We start from the raw sequence: 16,194 nt of genomic DNA, 5'->3' as shown, positions 1-16,194 counted from the left end.
CGACGTGTTGTTTTGTTTCATTTTTTTTTTTTAAAAAAAAGTTAAAACGACGTCGTTTTGCCCTGTTTTTTTTTTTAAAATTAAAAAATCTGCAGAACCGCTTGGACCGTGCCGGCCGGTTCAACCCGGTTCAAAACCGGTTCACGCGTTTTTTTCCGGTTGGTTTCCTATCCAGTTTTTCTCATAACCGAACCGTTTTCATGACCAGTTCACGGTCCGACCGGCTGGTCCGGTCCGGTTTTGATAACCTTGCTATTGCAGATGAGTAGCTCTACTTCCTCCGACATGGCTCTGCAACTCCGAATCCGCCTTCACTTCCATTTCAGTTGCTATTTTCCGTCGTGGTGGTGCACGAGCACGACCACCACCTTCACTTGTTTGAAATTTCCTTAGATTGGAATTTGCCGAGATGGAAGAAAACGAAAACATGGAAACGGAAGAAAGGGTCACACCACCAATACTGCCCTCACCACCACCGGTTCCGGTGAGAGCTCAACCATGAGAGAGAGAACAGTGAGATGATCGGAGAAGAGAGAAAGAACAGTGTCATTAAAGAGAAAACAAACTGAGAAAAAGAAAAAAAAAAGGTATATTTTTTAAGGAAAAAAAAAAGGTATTAATGAACGGTGTGTGTTTGGTATTTTTGTCCAAATAATTTGTTGAAATAACATTTATGTTAAATTAATAAGTGGAAATGTACCAAAAAAATAATAATTTAATAAATGGAAAATATCAATCAACATGTGCATGCATGCATGCATATTGCAATTTGAGTTTTATGCATACAGAAACAATGGTATAAAATACTTCCTCTAGTCTCTTATATAGGAAAGTTTTTGCATTTTAGATTTATAGAATGATTAATGTATCTGGTCTATTTTTTAGACCAAATACATCAATCATTCTATGAATCTAAAAAATAAATTTTTTCTTAGATATAGTACCAGAGGAAATAATAATAGTCCTCATAAACTTAACTCGGGACTTTGAATATATTATGCAGGAGTCAGGGTTAATTCGAACCCCCAAAAACTTCATTTATTCACCTTTAAGGTGAAATTTCTAGTCCCAAGTTGTCGGATTTTTTTTTCTTTTCGAAAAGATACACATATGCACTTAATTAAGACTCAAAAATTCATTTTTTTTCCTACTATATATTAGACTAACATTTCATATTTGTTTCCAATTGCAACTTTGCAAGATAGAAGCAATGACAATGAGACCAACTTCATCGTTGGTGTTGTTCTTGTTTATGTGCATCTCCTTCTCCAACGTAGTATTTGCTTTCATTTCACATCGTACACTGCTTCTCAACAACTTGTCTAAAGGCCTATACCTCACCCAAAAGGAGTTATGGTTCAATCAAACTCTTGATCACTTCTCTCCCTATGTACTACTACTTTCAAACTCACACCCCCCCCCCGGCCCCCCCTCCTCCTCTATCTCTAAAATTGAACTTAGTTTTACATTGTACATAATGTTTCTTCTTACTGTGTTTCTTCTTTTATTTACATTGATTGTTTCATCAAAATGTTTATGAAACACGAACACAACACTATACTGACATGTCAACGTGATAATAATTTAATAAATAATATAATGTAATGTCAATATTGTGACAGAGTCAGAAACCAGACACGTCTTCGATCAAAAGTATCACATATTATGCTTTTGATTTGTTTTTCTTACTTTTGTGTGGAACAAACTATCAATTTAGTACTGAAATATCATGCTATATTTGATTTAGTCCAAATAAACAATAGAAATATAATAAGGAATCATTAAACTATTTTCAATCTATAAAATTATTTTTGTACTCATTTCCTCTCTTATTTTTAAAAACATTGAGTACAAATTGATAGATTAATGATAGTTTAGTGACTATTTATTACTATTATTTTTTATCATGTAGCCTTTTGTTGAATGGGTTTGGTTTACGACTTACAAGTAGTCTATTAATTAGAAATTTTACACTTAAGTGAATAAGTGGAGTGTTTGGAGATCGAACACTGACTCTAGTATATATAATAATGTGATATCCCTATTTTGATTGTTGCACCGTAGGATCACCGTGAATTCCAGCAACGTTACTATGAATTCTTAGACTATTTCCGGAGTCCGGATGGACCAATTTTTCTAGAATTATTGGGGGAAGCAGAGGGAGGATCGATTGGAGTTGTGATGTCGTCATTGTTATCTATGACTATGGGGGAAGATTAGTTGAAGAGAATGGAGGATCAATTTGAATTGCGGTTATATTGTTGTTATATGTGAAAGAAATATTTGTTGAAGTGGAGGGAGTATGACAGGGACCTATCTAAGATTTTCGGTGTCTTATGCGAGTTATAAATTTAGTATCCCATTTTTTCTTATTAGTCATATAATTATAAATACATAATATGTAAGAATAATTAAAGATGACACCAATATTGAAAAATTCACACTAAATAGATTTCACTATCATGATCATAAGAGTCTAAGTTTATTTTAAAATTTATTTATATTAATTATATAATTTATTTTAACACATACGCACGCACGCACGCACATGCGCGTGCACGCACGCACACACACTAAGCGAAAAAATATTAATCCCTCTAAATTTTTTCGTTCCTTCCGAACACCCTTTGGAACCAAAACAATTTCAATGAAACATTGGTTATTTTGTAAAACCAATTTAGTTGTGGTTTTTACTTTTTAGCCAATTCGAAACCAATTTATAATTAGTTTGTAATAAGAATTAGGTTACTCACTTGAACCAATTTTAAATTAATTTTTTACTCAAACTATTTTTTTTTTTTACAATACTCTAGCCAATTTTTCTGGTGATATGTGGTGAAGAGATATGCAGTGGGCCGATATCAAATGACTATACCGTTGTAAGTTGCAATTCTTCTTCTAGATTTAAGAACTTATATATTGTTCTTTAATGGATTATGCCGCTTGATATATCTGCATTGAACACTCGGTACCAATTAGGAGGCAAATGTGTGCTGTGACCAAAAAGATTTTAAGTTTTTTTACAAATGTGAAATGTTTGTACGTGCCTTGTTTTATTAATAGATATTGGCAAAGAAATTTGGAGCGGCTGTGGTTTCTCTTGAACATCGCTATTATGGAAAGAGTACCCCATTTGATACTTTATCGACGGAAAATTTGAAATATCTTTCATCCAAGCAGGCACTCTTTGATTTGGCTGTTTTTCGTCGCTATTATCAGGCAAGCTTTTGCCTTATTTTACTATCATGGTTGATGATAATTTGGTAGAAGTTATTGTAGGTAAAACAGTAACCTTAGAAATTTGGTTGAAAACAAAAATTTGCAGACATTTCGGTGTTGCAAGATTTTAGAATAGTACTAAAGAAGCATAGTTAACATAAATAATTCCATGATTTGTGTTTTGTATTAACGCATAACAAGGAATTAATCGTTCCCCATTCTTTTGTAATTTTGATGTAGGATTCTTTAAATGCAAAGTTGGATATAACAGGAGTTGAAAATCCATGGTTCTTTTTCGGGGGCTCGTATGCTGGAGCACTTAGTGCATGGTTCCGTCTTAAGTTTCCCCATTTAACATGTGGAAGTCTTGCAAGTTCTGCCGTTGTTCTTGCTATTCAAGACTTCGTCGAATTTGACCAACAAGTGAATATACTTATTTTTAGTAGCTCTGAGTTGCTTCTTATTGATTTGTGAGCTCTATCTATATACAGATCGGCGAGTCAGTTGGTCCTGAGTGTAAAGCAGTGTTACAAGAAACTACTCAACTCATCGAAACAAAACTTGCAACCAATGGAAAAGCATTGAGAGCAACTTTTAATGCAAATGATGTATGATTTGTTCCTTGCAAAGTTACATTATAGTTTTCCTTAAAACATGGATCATGTTCCCTACTAGAATTGCAAATTTTAGTTAGATTTCAGTGATGTATGTTGACGTGCCCTATTTTGCAGCTTGTAATTGATGGAGACTTCTTATCTTATCTGGCTGATGCTGCTGTTGCAGCGGTAAGTCATATGATAGTAGCTATGTTTCTTATGCGTTTCAATTTCTTGTACTCAAATTCATTATATCATCTTCCTCCTTTTCCGAATCTTTAAATGTTATAGGTTCAATATGGATATCAAGATATGTTATGCAAGCCTATAGTTGAAGCAAAGAGGGATGGGGTGGATTTGGTGGTATGTTTTTCTTTATTCGACTTTTTTACTCATTCGTCAAGATGTATCATGAATGCGCTCTCTCTACTCTCTTAGATGCTTGTGCCAAAATATAAATGGATGCTTGCTTATGCTCTATAATTCCATTCCATATGCAGGACGCTTATGCCAAATATGTTGGAACCTTTGGCGTAAATGTACAAATTTATGAACAGGAATATTTGAAAAAAACTGAAATCAATGAAGACAGTTCTTCTAGATTATGGTTGTTTCAAGTTTGCACTGAAGTTGCGTACTTTCAGGCAACTCCCTCGAATGATAGCATACGTTCCTTAAAAATTGACACAAAGTAAGTTTCTTTATCCACTATTCGCTTAACATACTCCTCACTTTACCCCTCGAATCTTGTTAACGTCTACACAATGGTTTCTCATACATTGCAGATACCATTTGGACCTTTGCAAAAATGTATTTGGAGATGGCATCTTTCCTGTTGTTGATGCCACTAATTTATACTACGGAGGCACAAAAATTGCCGGTCTAGTAACTAACCTATGCGCGAATTTTTTCTTATTAGTCATATAATTATAAATACATAATATGTAAGAATAGTTAAAGATGACACCAATATTGAAAAATTCACACTAAATAGATTTCACTATCATGATCATAAGAGTCTAAGTTTATTTTAAAATTTATTTATATTAATTATATAATTTATTTTAACACATATGCACCCACGCACACACACTAAGCGAAAAAATATTAATCCCTCTAAATTTTTTCGTTCCTTCCGAACACCCTTTGGAACCAAAACAATTTCAATGAAACATTGGTTATTTTGTAAAACCAATTTAGTTGTGGTTTTTACTTTTTAGCCAATTCGAAACCAATTTATAATTAGTTTGTAATAAGAATTAGGTTACTCACTTGAACCAATTTTAAATTAATTTTTTACTCAAACTATTTTGTTTTTACAATACTCTAGCCAATTTTTCTGGTGATATGTGGTGAAGAGATATGCAGTGGGCCGCGATATCAAATGACTATACCGCTGTAAGTTGCAATTCTTCTTCTAGATTTAAGAACTTATATATTGTTCTTTAATGGATTATGCCGCTTGATATATCTGCATTGAACACTCGGTACCAATTAGGAGGCAAATGTGTGCTGTGACCAAAAAGATTTTAAGTTTTTTTACAAATGTGAAATGTTTGTACGTGCCTTGTTTTATTAATAGATATTGGCAAAGAAATTTGGAGCGGTTGTGGTTTCTCTTGAACATCGCTATTATGGAAAGAGTACCCCATTTGATACTTTATCGACGGAAAATTTGAAATATCTTTCATCCAAGCAGGCACTCTTTGATTTGGCTGTTTTTCGTCGGTATTATCAGGCAAGCTTTTGCCTTATTTTACTATCATGGTTGATGATAATTTGGTAGAAGTTATTGTAGGTAAAACAGTAACCTTAGAAATTTGGTTGAAAACAAAAATTTGCAGACATTTCGGTGTTGCAAGATTTTAGAATAGTACTAAAGAAGCATAGTTAACATAAATAATTCCATGATTTGTGTTTTGTATTAACGCATAACAAGGAATTAATCGTTCCCCATTCTTTTGTAATTTTGATGTAGGATTCTTTAAATGCAAAGTTGGATATAACAGGAGTTGAAAATCCATGGTTCTTTTTCGGGGGCTCGTATGCTGGAGCATTTAGTGCATGGTTCCGTCTTAAGTTTCCCCATTTAACATGTGGAAGTCTTGCAAGTTCTGCCGTTGTTCTTGCTATTCAAGACTTCGTCGAATTTGACCAACAGGTGAATATACTTATTTTTAGTAGCTCTGAGTTGCTTCTTATTGATTTGTGAGCTCTATCTATATACAGAGCGGCGAGTCAGTTGGTCCTGAGTGTAAAGCAGTGTTACAAGAAACTACTCAACTCATCGAAACAAAACTTGCAACCAATGGAAAAGCATTGAGAGCAACTTTTAATGCAAATGATGTATGATTTGTTCCTTGCAAAGTTACATTATAGTTTTCCTTAAAACATGGATCATGTTCCCTACTAGAATTGCAAATTTTAGTTAGATTTCGGTGATGTATGTTGACGTGCCCTATTTTGCAGCTTGTAATTGATGGAGACTTCTTATCTTATCTGGCTGATGCTGCTGTTGCAGCGGTAAGTCATATGATAGTAGCTATGTTTCTTATGCGTTTCAATTTCTTGTACTCAAATTCATTATATCATCTTCCTCCTTTTCCGAATCTTTAAATGTTATAGGTTCAATATGGATATCAAGATAGGTTATGCAAGCCTATAGTTGAAGCAAAGAGGGACGGGGTGGATTTGGTGGTATGTTTTTCTTTATTCGACTTTTTTACTTATTCGTCAAGATGTATCATGAATGTGCTCTCTCTACTCTCTTAGATGCTTGTGCCAAAATATAAATGGATGCTTGCTTATGCTCTATAATTTCATTCCATATGCAGGACGCTTATGCCAAATATGTTGGAACCTTTGGCGTAAATGTACAAATTTATGACCAGGAATATTTGAAAAAAACTGAAATCAATGAAGACAGTTCTTCTAGATTATGGTGGTTTCAAGTTTGCACTGAAGTTGCGTACTTTCAGGTAGCTCCCTCGAATGATAGCATACGTTCCTCAAAAATTGACACAAAGTAAGTTTCTTTATCCACTATTCGCTTAACATACTCCTCACTTTACCCCTCGAATCTTGTTAACGTCTACACAATGGTTTCTCATACATTGCAGATACCATTTGGACCTTTGCAAAAATGTATTTGGAGATGGCATCTTTCCTGTTGTTGATGCCACTAATTTATACTACAGAGGCACAAAAATTGCCGGTCTAGTAACTAACCTATGCGCGAATTTTTATGTTATTTTCTTCTTTCCTAGCAATGTGTTTACATGGTTCTCTTACTTTACCGTAATATACACATGTTATTTCTTTTTATGTTATCTCATTTGTATTTGTGGTCTCTTATATCGGATGCTACATCTTATACATTTCTTTTATGGTTTTACTCGGAATATACTATTATTCAACCATCTTAAATTTGATCTGGTTTAATATATCTCCTACTGTATTATCTATGAACAGGTTCAAAAATAATATTTACAAATGGCTCACAGGATCCATGGCGTCGTGCTTCCAAACAAACTTCATCCCCTGATAGTGAGTTGCCACTTAATTTTTTTGTTTTTTTAGTTAGTAACATTCTTTAGACAAATGACTATCTTTTGATTGTTGATTTCATAGCTAGCTTTTGACAAATGACTTACTGATTTCTTATCAAAGTTTCGCCAAGTAATATGTTCAATTGTTGATGGTATTTACGGTCTGCAACTTAAGTTTTCTTTTTTGTACCGATATACAAATGGTTGATTATTGTTGCCACAACGTTGTTTCGGCACCACAACCACTTTTCTCATGATGCATTGGCCTACAAGTCCAATAATTTGTGTCTTCATGGTTCTTCACTCTTCTCTTATTACGGATAACATCTGCCAATATTTTTATGAAATTCATTCCGATAGTCATGCTTCTGCTAACCAAAAACGCAACTTGCAACACACTCAAGTGTCTCACCTCGAGGGTGACTACTTGGAGTGTTTTTTCGATTGGTCATCGATCCTGCCACCAAAACTTAAATTTTCGGACAAAACTTAAGTTGTGTACCGGAAAGGCTACCTCAATTGGCTGTCGTTAGCCGCATGACCTTGGGCTATGTTCAATTTCTATTATTCAATTCAAAATATCGTTATTTGTCTGTTCATTGAATGTTGTTTAATGTTTTAAAACCTTTCAGTGCCTTCGTACCTTATCGCGTGTAATAATTGTGGCCATTGTACTGATTTGGCAGGGTGTCCTCAAGGTATGTCTAACATTTTCGCTCGAATTATTGTCATTATGAATTGTTTAAGATTGCCAATTTTATAGGAGTACTATATCCTTTATCAGTGACTCAATTGCATGATTACAAATGTGTCGTGTAACATATCTCATGGTTACAAAAAAATTATGAAAATTAATACTAGCTAGTAGTACTAGTTTCTTGTTACATGCACGATTGTAATATATCAAGTATCAACCAACATTCTTGTTGTGATTTATTTTCCAGATAATGACACGAAGTGCAGTTCTGCTCTTGACAAAGTGAGACAAAAGATTCAACAAGATATGAACTTATGGCTATCTGAGTGCATATTGACACACAAAGGAGATTTTATATAATTAATTTCATATGATACGCATCATGATACAATAATAACTTATGACTCATTGAAATATATCACAGTCACACTTTGTATTACCTGAACAATCCTAAAGTAAAAAGAACGTTTTTCCTAAAACATTTATGTTCATTAACCCTTTTGCCTCATTGTATTATTGTCTATATATAGTCATTGTTTTGAAGGCTATAATTTAAGATTATAGATAAGGGACTGTAATAAGCTAGGATTCGGCTGCGAAATAAGTAAAATTTGGCTAAAATATATTTCCCCCAAGAATTGAAAAGATTGTTTTTAAAATTAATAAATTTTCTTTTCAATAAATAATTTACATTTTACCCATAATAATATTTTTTTTTCCTACTAATTTTCCCTCTCATCCAATAACAATTATATATTCCGGTAAATCATGTCACTACATCCCACCTTAACTTATAACATGACAAATTACTTGATTTCTATCGTGTAAAATTAATTTACACTCAGAAAACATATTCATTTAACTCAACTTAATACTCTAACTATTTATTATCGCATTTTACATTTTTCTATCTACAATAAATAATTATAGGTAAATTTAACGAAACAATACCCCTTTCGTCTAAAATTATATTTCGCTTTATGATATCAATGAATCGTTAACGCTTCTTTTTTTTATATATTTTTTCCTATTTATTACTCTATTTTTTTGAATTTATTTTTAACATGAAGAACAATTCTGTAAAATAACTTTTAATTTTTCTTTTTCTTCATGAAATATTAACTTATATTTTTTAATTGGTTTATAATTGACTAAAAAAAGTATAGTCACTTTGACAATTATAGACCAAATTAAAAATTTTAAGTTAAAAAAAACTTAAAAATAATAATTAAAAAAAACAGTTAAAAAATAACGGTGGTCTTGTGAAAAATAAAATAACTGTTGAGAATGCGATTCTTTAAAAAAGAAAAGAAAGGAGTTAAGTAGGGTCGTGTTCCCCGAGATATAGTTAAATAGTAATTACTATATTCTATTCTATTCTATTAAGTCACGAAAGAAAATCGAGTGAACACGTTGAATCGTTGATTAATCAACACATCTCCTTCTTTTTCTTTTTTCTTTTTGTAATTTTCTTCACCATCACCATCATCGTTCAAATTCCATTTTCATTTTTCATCAATTCAATTTCAATTCATCTTGTGTTGAAATTGCAAGAAGCAACGACGATGAAACCAGCTTCAGCTTCATTGTTGTTGTTGTTTCTGTGTTTCTCTTGCGTGTTTGCTTTCATTCCTCATCGTACGCTGCTCCTCGACAATAACAACAACAACAACTTGAATGAAGAAGGCAAATACCTCACCACTAAAGAGCTATGGTTCAATCAAACTCTCGATCACTTCTCTCCCTATGTACTTTACTTTCTCTCTATATTTCAACTTTTATTTCATGTTATTTATTTATTTATTATATTCTTAAGTAAGTAGAAGATAATGGTTAATTTTATGTGACTTTAGCTCGGTTGCTAGAGACATTGTTATATGTACGGGTTGAGGTTCGAACTTTGAACATTCCATTTATTCCCCTTTAAGGGTGAAATTCTAGTTACTAGGCTACCTGACCCAAAAAAAATGACATACGCCGGACACGACACTAACATGAATATGTTGTCGGATACTGACACATGTTAGACACCGGACACACCTTCGATCAGAAGTGTGGGTGTTATAGAGTATGCTCTTGATTTGTTTACCTTACAAATAAACCATCAATCTATTCTGGAAATATCACACTCTCCACAATTTAGTCCATGAACTATAGAAATGTAATAAGTAGTCATAAACTATTTTCAATCTATCAAGTTAGTTCTTGAACTACAATCTCTCTTATTTTCTAAGCAACATACGGACTAATTTGATGGGTTAGTAATAGTTTAGAGACGATTTGTTATATTTTATAATTTAGGGACCAAATTGAATGTTTAGTCTTTTTATTTGCTACGTTTTTTATTGTGCATATTTTGATTGTTGCACTGTAGGATCACCGTCAATTCCAGCAACGTTACTATGAATTCCTAGACTATTTCAGGATTCCGGATGGACCAGTTTTTCTGGTAATAGGTGGTGAAGCACCATGCAATGGGATAGTAAATGACTATATTGGTGTAAGTTGCAATTCTTCTTCTAGATTTAATAACTTATAGTTCTTTAATGGCTTATGCTGGTTGATATGTCTGCATTGAACTCCAATACCAATTAGGTGGTGTTTAGCTAAATAGTTTAATCAAACACTTATTCAATAAGAGTTAGTAAACAGCAATCAGAAACTAAAGAGAAAGAGATAACAAGAAATGTGATAAAATGGACACACAATTTGATCATGGAATTCGGCCAATTGTGCATACTTCTCAGACAACACCACGGATGCTGTGTTTTCTGTTAACCATGATTGGGGTTACATATTATAACTTGCGTTTAAATAATACAATCTCATTGTATCCACTTAACAGAAAATGAGGCATACACAACAATAACTGTTTGTCATGCAAGTTTTTATACTATATAAGATGTTTATGTTTCTATGATTGAAGAGGAGATAAGGAGAAACTCTGCATAAGCTTATCGAGAGCTTATAAAAATAAGTTGAAAATAATTTGTAGACATATCACAAACTGTTTTTACAAATTCATTCAAACACTTAAGTACTTATCATAAGATTAGTCAAAAATAAGTTCTTCTAAATGCTGACTTGTTGATGTTAAGAACTTAAGATCATGTGTTAAGAAACTAAGACTGACTTTGACTTTTCATTTGTTAACAAATATAAGAGTGATGCGGGTTTTGTGATGGAAACATTTCTTTATAAACAAATGTATGTGCCTTGTTTTATTTATAGGTATTGGCAAAGAAGTTCGGAGCGGCCGTGGTTTCTCTTGAACATCGGTATTATGGAGTGAGTACCCCATTTGATAATTTAGCGACAGAAAATCTGAAATATCTTTCATCCAAGCAGGCTCTCTTTGATTTGGCTGTTTTTCGCCAGTATTATCAGGCAAGTTTTTTCCTTTTTATTTTTTTTTAATTTTTACTGTCATGGTTGATGACAATCTGGTAGAAGTGAAGTGGGTAAAAGTTAACGGTAACCTTAGAAATTTGTTTGAGAACAAAAAGTTGCAGACCTTTTCTTTGTCGCAAGATTTTAGAATACTAAAGAAGTGGGTGTTTTTCCGGTTTACATGTAAGATGCTTGAAACCAAATTGTAAAGAGGTTTGTGAATAATTTACCAAAAAGAATTTGTGTGATTATGAATCATTTTCAAATATTGATTAAGGTCAGTAATGATCAATTACATTGATATATTTGTCACAATATGTTTTCTGTTACTCAATTTTCCTAACTTTCGTCAATTTGAAACTGGTTGAGTTGAGACATCTTGGTTGAGTTGTTATGAAAGAAGAAACAAAGTTAATTTGAAACCATGTTGCTCATTAGCAATTATTGCTTCAGTATTCAATGGTCTCATGTACATGCATTACTTTTAAGGTTTGCTACACGTGTTTTATTTTATCTAATGTACGTATGGTAAATCAGTCAAGCAATTTCTTGTGTGTATAGTTATTCAACATTTTCTAGCAAGCAATTTATTGTATTTCCTTCTAATCACTATGTTCTTTTTCACTTCCCATCAGATTTGTATGATGGGAAATGTCAAACTTTTAAATATTTCCTTGTTCTGTATGGTATTTATATGATTGCTGCCCATTTTCGTGTAGAATTCTTTAAATGCAAAGCTGAATAGAACCGGAGTTGAAAATCCATGGTTCTTTATCGGTGGCTCGTATTCTGGAGCACTCAGTGCATGGTTCCGTCTTAAGTTTCCCCATTTAACATGCGGGAGTCTTGCAAGTTCTGCAGTTGTTCTTGCTATTCAAGACTTCGTCGAATTTGATCAACAGGTGAAGATAGTTATTTTTAGTAGCTCAAAGGTCCTTCTTATTTAAATTCCGACAAATTGAGTCATGAGTTCTATCTATATGCAGATTGGCGAATCGGCTGGTCCTGAGTGTAAAGCAGCATTACAAGAAACCACTCAACTCGTCGAATCAAAACTTGCAGCCAATGGACCGGCACTGAGGGCAACTTTTAAAGCAGATGATGTATGCTATGTTCTTTAGTTACTCTTTCCTTGCAAAATTACACTAGTTTCCCCCGGAACATGAATCATGTTCCCCACAAGAACTAGAATTTTTAGCTATATGGGAGTGTTGTATGTTGACGTGCCCTATTTTGCAGCTTATAGTTGATGGAGACTTCTTGTATTATCTGGCTGATGCTGCTGTTATAGCGGTAATTTATTTAATAGTAGCTATTTTTTTAATGCATTGTGTAATTCCTTGTACTCAAACTCATTATATCATCTTCCCTTTTCTTGATATTTGAATGTTACAGTTTCAATATGGAAATCCAGATAAATTATGCAAGCCTATGGTTGATGCAAAGAAGGCCGGGGAGGATTTGGTGGTATGCTTTTCAATCTAGATCCTTTTCTAGAATACAATGAAACTTCTCAAGGGATCTTTCTTTTTATTTAATTAATAGAACAAAACACAAATATAAATGGATACTTATGTTCTACAATTGAAAACTATATATATATATATATATATATATATATATATATATATATATATATATATATATATATATTCAATATGCAGGAAGCTTATGCCAAATATGTCAACGAGTACTATGCTGGAACCTTTGGCGTAAATGTACAAATTTATGACCAGGAATATTTGAAAAAAACCGAAATCAATGAAGACAGTTCATCTCGATTATGGTGGTTTCAAGTTTGCACTGAAGTTGGGTACTTCCAGGTGGCTCCGTCAAATGATAGCATACGTTCCTCAAAAATTGACACACAGTAAGTTTCTTTATCCACTATTCGCTTGATATACTCCACTTTTGACAGGATTCTTTCCCATTGTTTTATTGAATATTTTTTCTCTCTGTGGCATCTTGTTAACTTCTATAAAATGGTTTCTCATACATTGCAGATACCATTTGGACCTGTGCAAAAATGTCTTTGGAGATGGTGTCTTTCCTGATATTGATGCTACTAATATATACTATGGAGGCACAAAAATTGCTGGTCTAGTAACTAACCTATGCCTGAATTGTTTTTGTTTCTTTCATGAATATTAATGATATATAATTTTTTTTATTTACATTGTGTTTACATGACTCTCTTACCTTACCATTGTATAAATGTGTTATTTCTTTCTGTGTTATCATTTGTGTTATTTGAGAACTAAATATTATCTCTGTAAGGCCTTGATTTATCTGAAACTAAACTTAAATCATCTTAAATTCGACCTGATTTAATATATCTCCTAATATATTGTGTATGAACAGGTTCAAAAATTGTATTTACAAATGGCTCACAGGATCCATGGCGTCATGCTTCCAAACAAACTTCATCCACTGATTGTGAGTTGCAATTTACTTTTTCTGTTAGTTTAGTCAGTAACATTCTTTAGACTAATGTCTATCTTTTGATTGTTGATTTGATGGCTATCTTTTGACAAATGACTGTCTGATTTCATATCAAATATATGTTCAGTTGTTGGTGTCATTTATGGTACACAACTTAAGTTTTGTGTGTCGGTACACAAATGATTGACTATTGTCGCCATGCCACTGTTTCGGGACCGCCACCGAAACCACTATTCTCAGGATTTATCGGCCTACCTGTCCACTGATTTGTGTCTTGTGCCATTGCCGCAATACCATGCTCCAGCACTACCTCGAGGCCGACCACTTGGAGTATAATACCCGTTCGTCCTGCCACCATAAGTTTAATTTCCGGCCAAAACTTAAGTTGTGTACCAGAAACACCACCTCAGTGGTTTGTATGTTAGCCACGTGATCTTTAGTTATAGTTCAATTGGTATCTGGTAGTAGTTTTGGGTTTGTTTACTTGGTAAAGGAGGAAAATATAATTCCTAGTCATATAATATATAGTTTATGCAATGCAAAATACTGTTATATGTCTGTTCACTGAATGCTGTTTAATGAATTAAAACCTTTCAGTGCCTTCCTACCTTATCAAGTGTAATAACTGTGGCCATTGTACTGATTTGCGAGGATGTCCTCAATCTCCTTTGGTCATTGAAGGTATGAGTAACATTTTCACTCAAATTATTATCATTCTGAATTGTTTTAGGTTACAAATTTATAACCTGCAATTTTGTAGTAGTTAACTTCGTACTGTCATCCTTCATCGGTGTCTCAATTGCATGATCACAAATACATTATCTAACATATCTCATGGTTACAAAAAAAGGATGAAACTAATAGTAGGTAAAATGGCATGCTAGCTAGGGGTGTTAAAAAAACCAAAAATCAAACTGGACTGCTAAACTGAACTGAAAAAGAAAAAAACCGGACTGTGACGGCAGTTCAAGAACCGAACCAGTACGGTTCAGTTTAGTTTGTGAACTATATTTCACAGCTTGGTTCTTTTCAGTCCAGCTCAGTTAATAATAGCAATTAGGTACTCAAACAATCAATTTGGTTCAAATATGTACAGGTCAGTTTTCTGTAAAGGTAGTTTTGGTTTAGGACGAATCATTAACAATTTTTGATAGGTTCAGTTTTACCAAACTGTTATAATGGTTCAGTTCGGTTTTCCATCATGAATTAAACCAGGGCCCGGTCCATGGGCTCCAACCACCTCCCAATCCCACTCTCGCATATATTATTATACTGTTGTATTACTAAGTTACTATTATGTGTATTTATATATACACTGTTATATTACTTGTACACCCTTTATATTATATCTATAGAGTTCTATCATACATACATTATTTAACTACCATGAACAGTTATAATACTAGCTAGATACGAATGCGTTAGTTGCTTGTTACATGCACTACTGAAATATATCAACCAACATTCTGGATGTGAATTTTTCTTTCTTTCCAGGTAATGAGAAGAATTGCAGTTCCCCTGATGCAGTTCATAAAGTAAGGCAAAAGGTTCAAGAAGACATGGACTTATGGCTATCTGAGTGCATCAACACAGACACAGGAAGGAGTTTTATATAATTAATTACTTATGAGATCCATCATGATACAATAACTTACGACTCCATGAAATATATCACACCTGTATGAACTGAACAATCCCAAAGCAGAACATATGTGTACAAAGAATGTTTTTCCTAAGACATCTCTTAAGTGTATACTGATTTCATCCCCTGATAATGGTTTTGTATGTTGATGTGTACAGAATTAAACTAATTGAGCTGTTAAGGAGATGTTTGGTTTCAAAAACACTAATTAATGTTATTTATTGTTCAAAAAGTTATATGCTAAATGATATAAAAAAAACTTTCTCATAGACAAGTCACTCTAATGAGAAATTGATCAAACATTGACTGCATAAAAGTATTGACATCTTAATCAAAATAACTATGAAGATCAACTATGATCTTGTTATGAAATCTACCAAGCCAATCGGCATTAAATTTAAAAATAACCTTAGACAAGTTTTATTTTGGTTTGTATATTGGGATAAGTCTAAATTGCCTTAAAATAAAACGTAGGGAAAGGGTTCAATAGCCTGTTGCAATTTTCATACTCAACAAAAATTCAACAAAATTTATTTTATAAAATGCATTTTTTAATCATTTTTCTCATAGCGAAATTTGTTCGTGTTTTTCTATTTCAAGATATCAAACAGGCAAAGGGTCATATCAAAATTTCAGAATATTTTCCAATCTCATTAGAAA

The 16,194-nt window shown here is 33.0% G+C and overlaps 1 protein-coding gene and 1 pseudogene across 1 annotated transcript; both read left to right on the top strand.

Annotated features, from left to right (window-relative positions):
- Nucleotides 1-1,210: 1,210 nt before the first annotated feature.
- Nucleotides 1,211-8,420, top strand: LOC123922829 (annotated as a pseudogene).
- A 964-nt stretch (nt 8,421-9,384) lies between these two features.
- LOC123881560 (probable serine protease EDA2) lies at nt 9,385-15,766 on the top strand. The gene is made up of 12 exons (XM_045930273.1): nt 9,385-9,808; nt 10,435-10,560; nt 11,292-11,447; nt 12,170-12,352; nt 12,437-12,553; nt 12,690-12,743; nt 12,846-12,917; nt 13,115-13,320; nt 13,454-13,548; nt 13,812-13,886; nt 14,490-14,573; nt 15,387-15,766. The coding sequence occupies exons 1-12, from the start codon at nt 9,626-9,628 to the stop codon at nt 15,506-15,508; spliced, it is 1,473 nt and encodes a 490-aa protein (XP_045786229.1). The 5' UTR covers nt 9,385-9,625; the 3' UTR covers nt 15,509-15,766.
- The last annotated feature ends 428 nt before the right edge of the window (nt 15,767-16,194 follow it).

The sequence above is a fragment of the Trifolium pratense genome, linkage group LG4, assembly GCF_020283565.1.
Source record: "Trifolium pratense cultivar HEN17-A07 linkage group LG4, ARS_RC_1.1, whole genome shotgun sequence".
NCBI lineage: Eukaryota > Viridiplantae > Streptophyta > Magnoliopsida > Fabales > Fabaceae > Trifolium > Trifolium pratense.
The sequence above is the reverse complement of the archived record's forward strand: the minus strand, read 5'-3'. Positions and strand labels throughout refer to the sequence as shown.

Coding starts and splice junctions, on each gene's coding strand:
- LOC123881560 (XM_045930273.1), top strand. CDS start 9,626: ATGAAACCAGCTTCAGCTTCATTGTTGTTGTTGTTTCTGTGTTTCTCT. Junction 12,744..12,845: donor CTGATGCTGCTGTTATAGCG/GTAATTTATTTA, acceptor TGAATGTTACAG/TTTCAATATGGAAATCCAGA. Junction 13,321..13,453: donor TCCTCAAAAATTGACACACA/GTAAGTTTCTTT, acceptor CATACATTGCAG/ATACCATTTGGACCTGTGCA.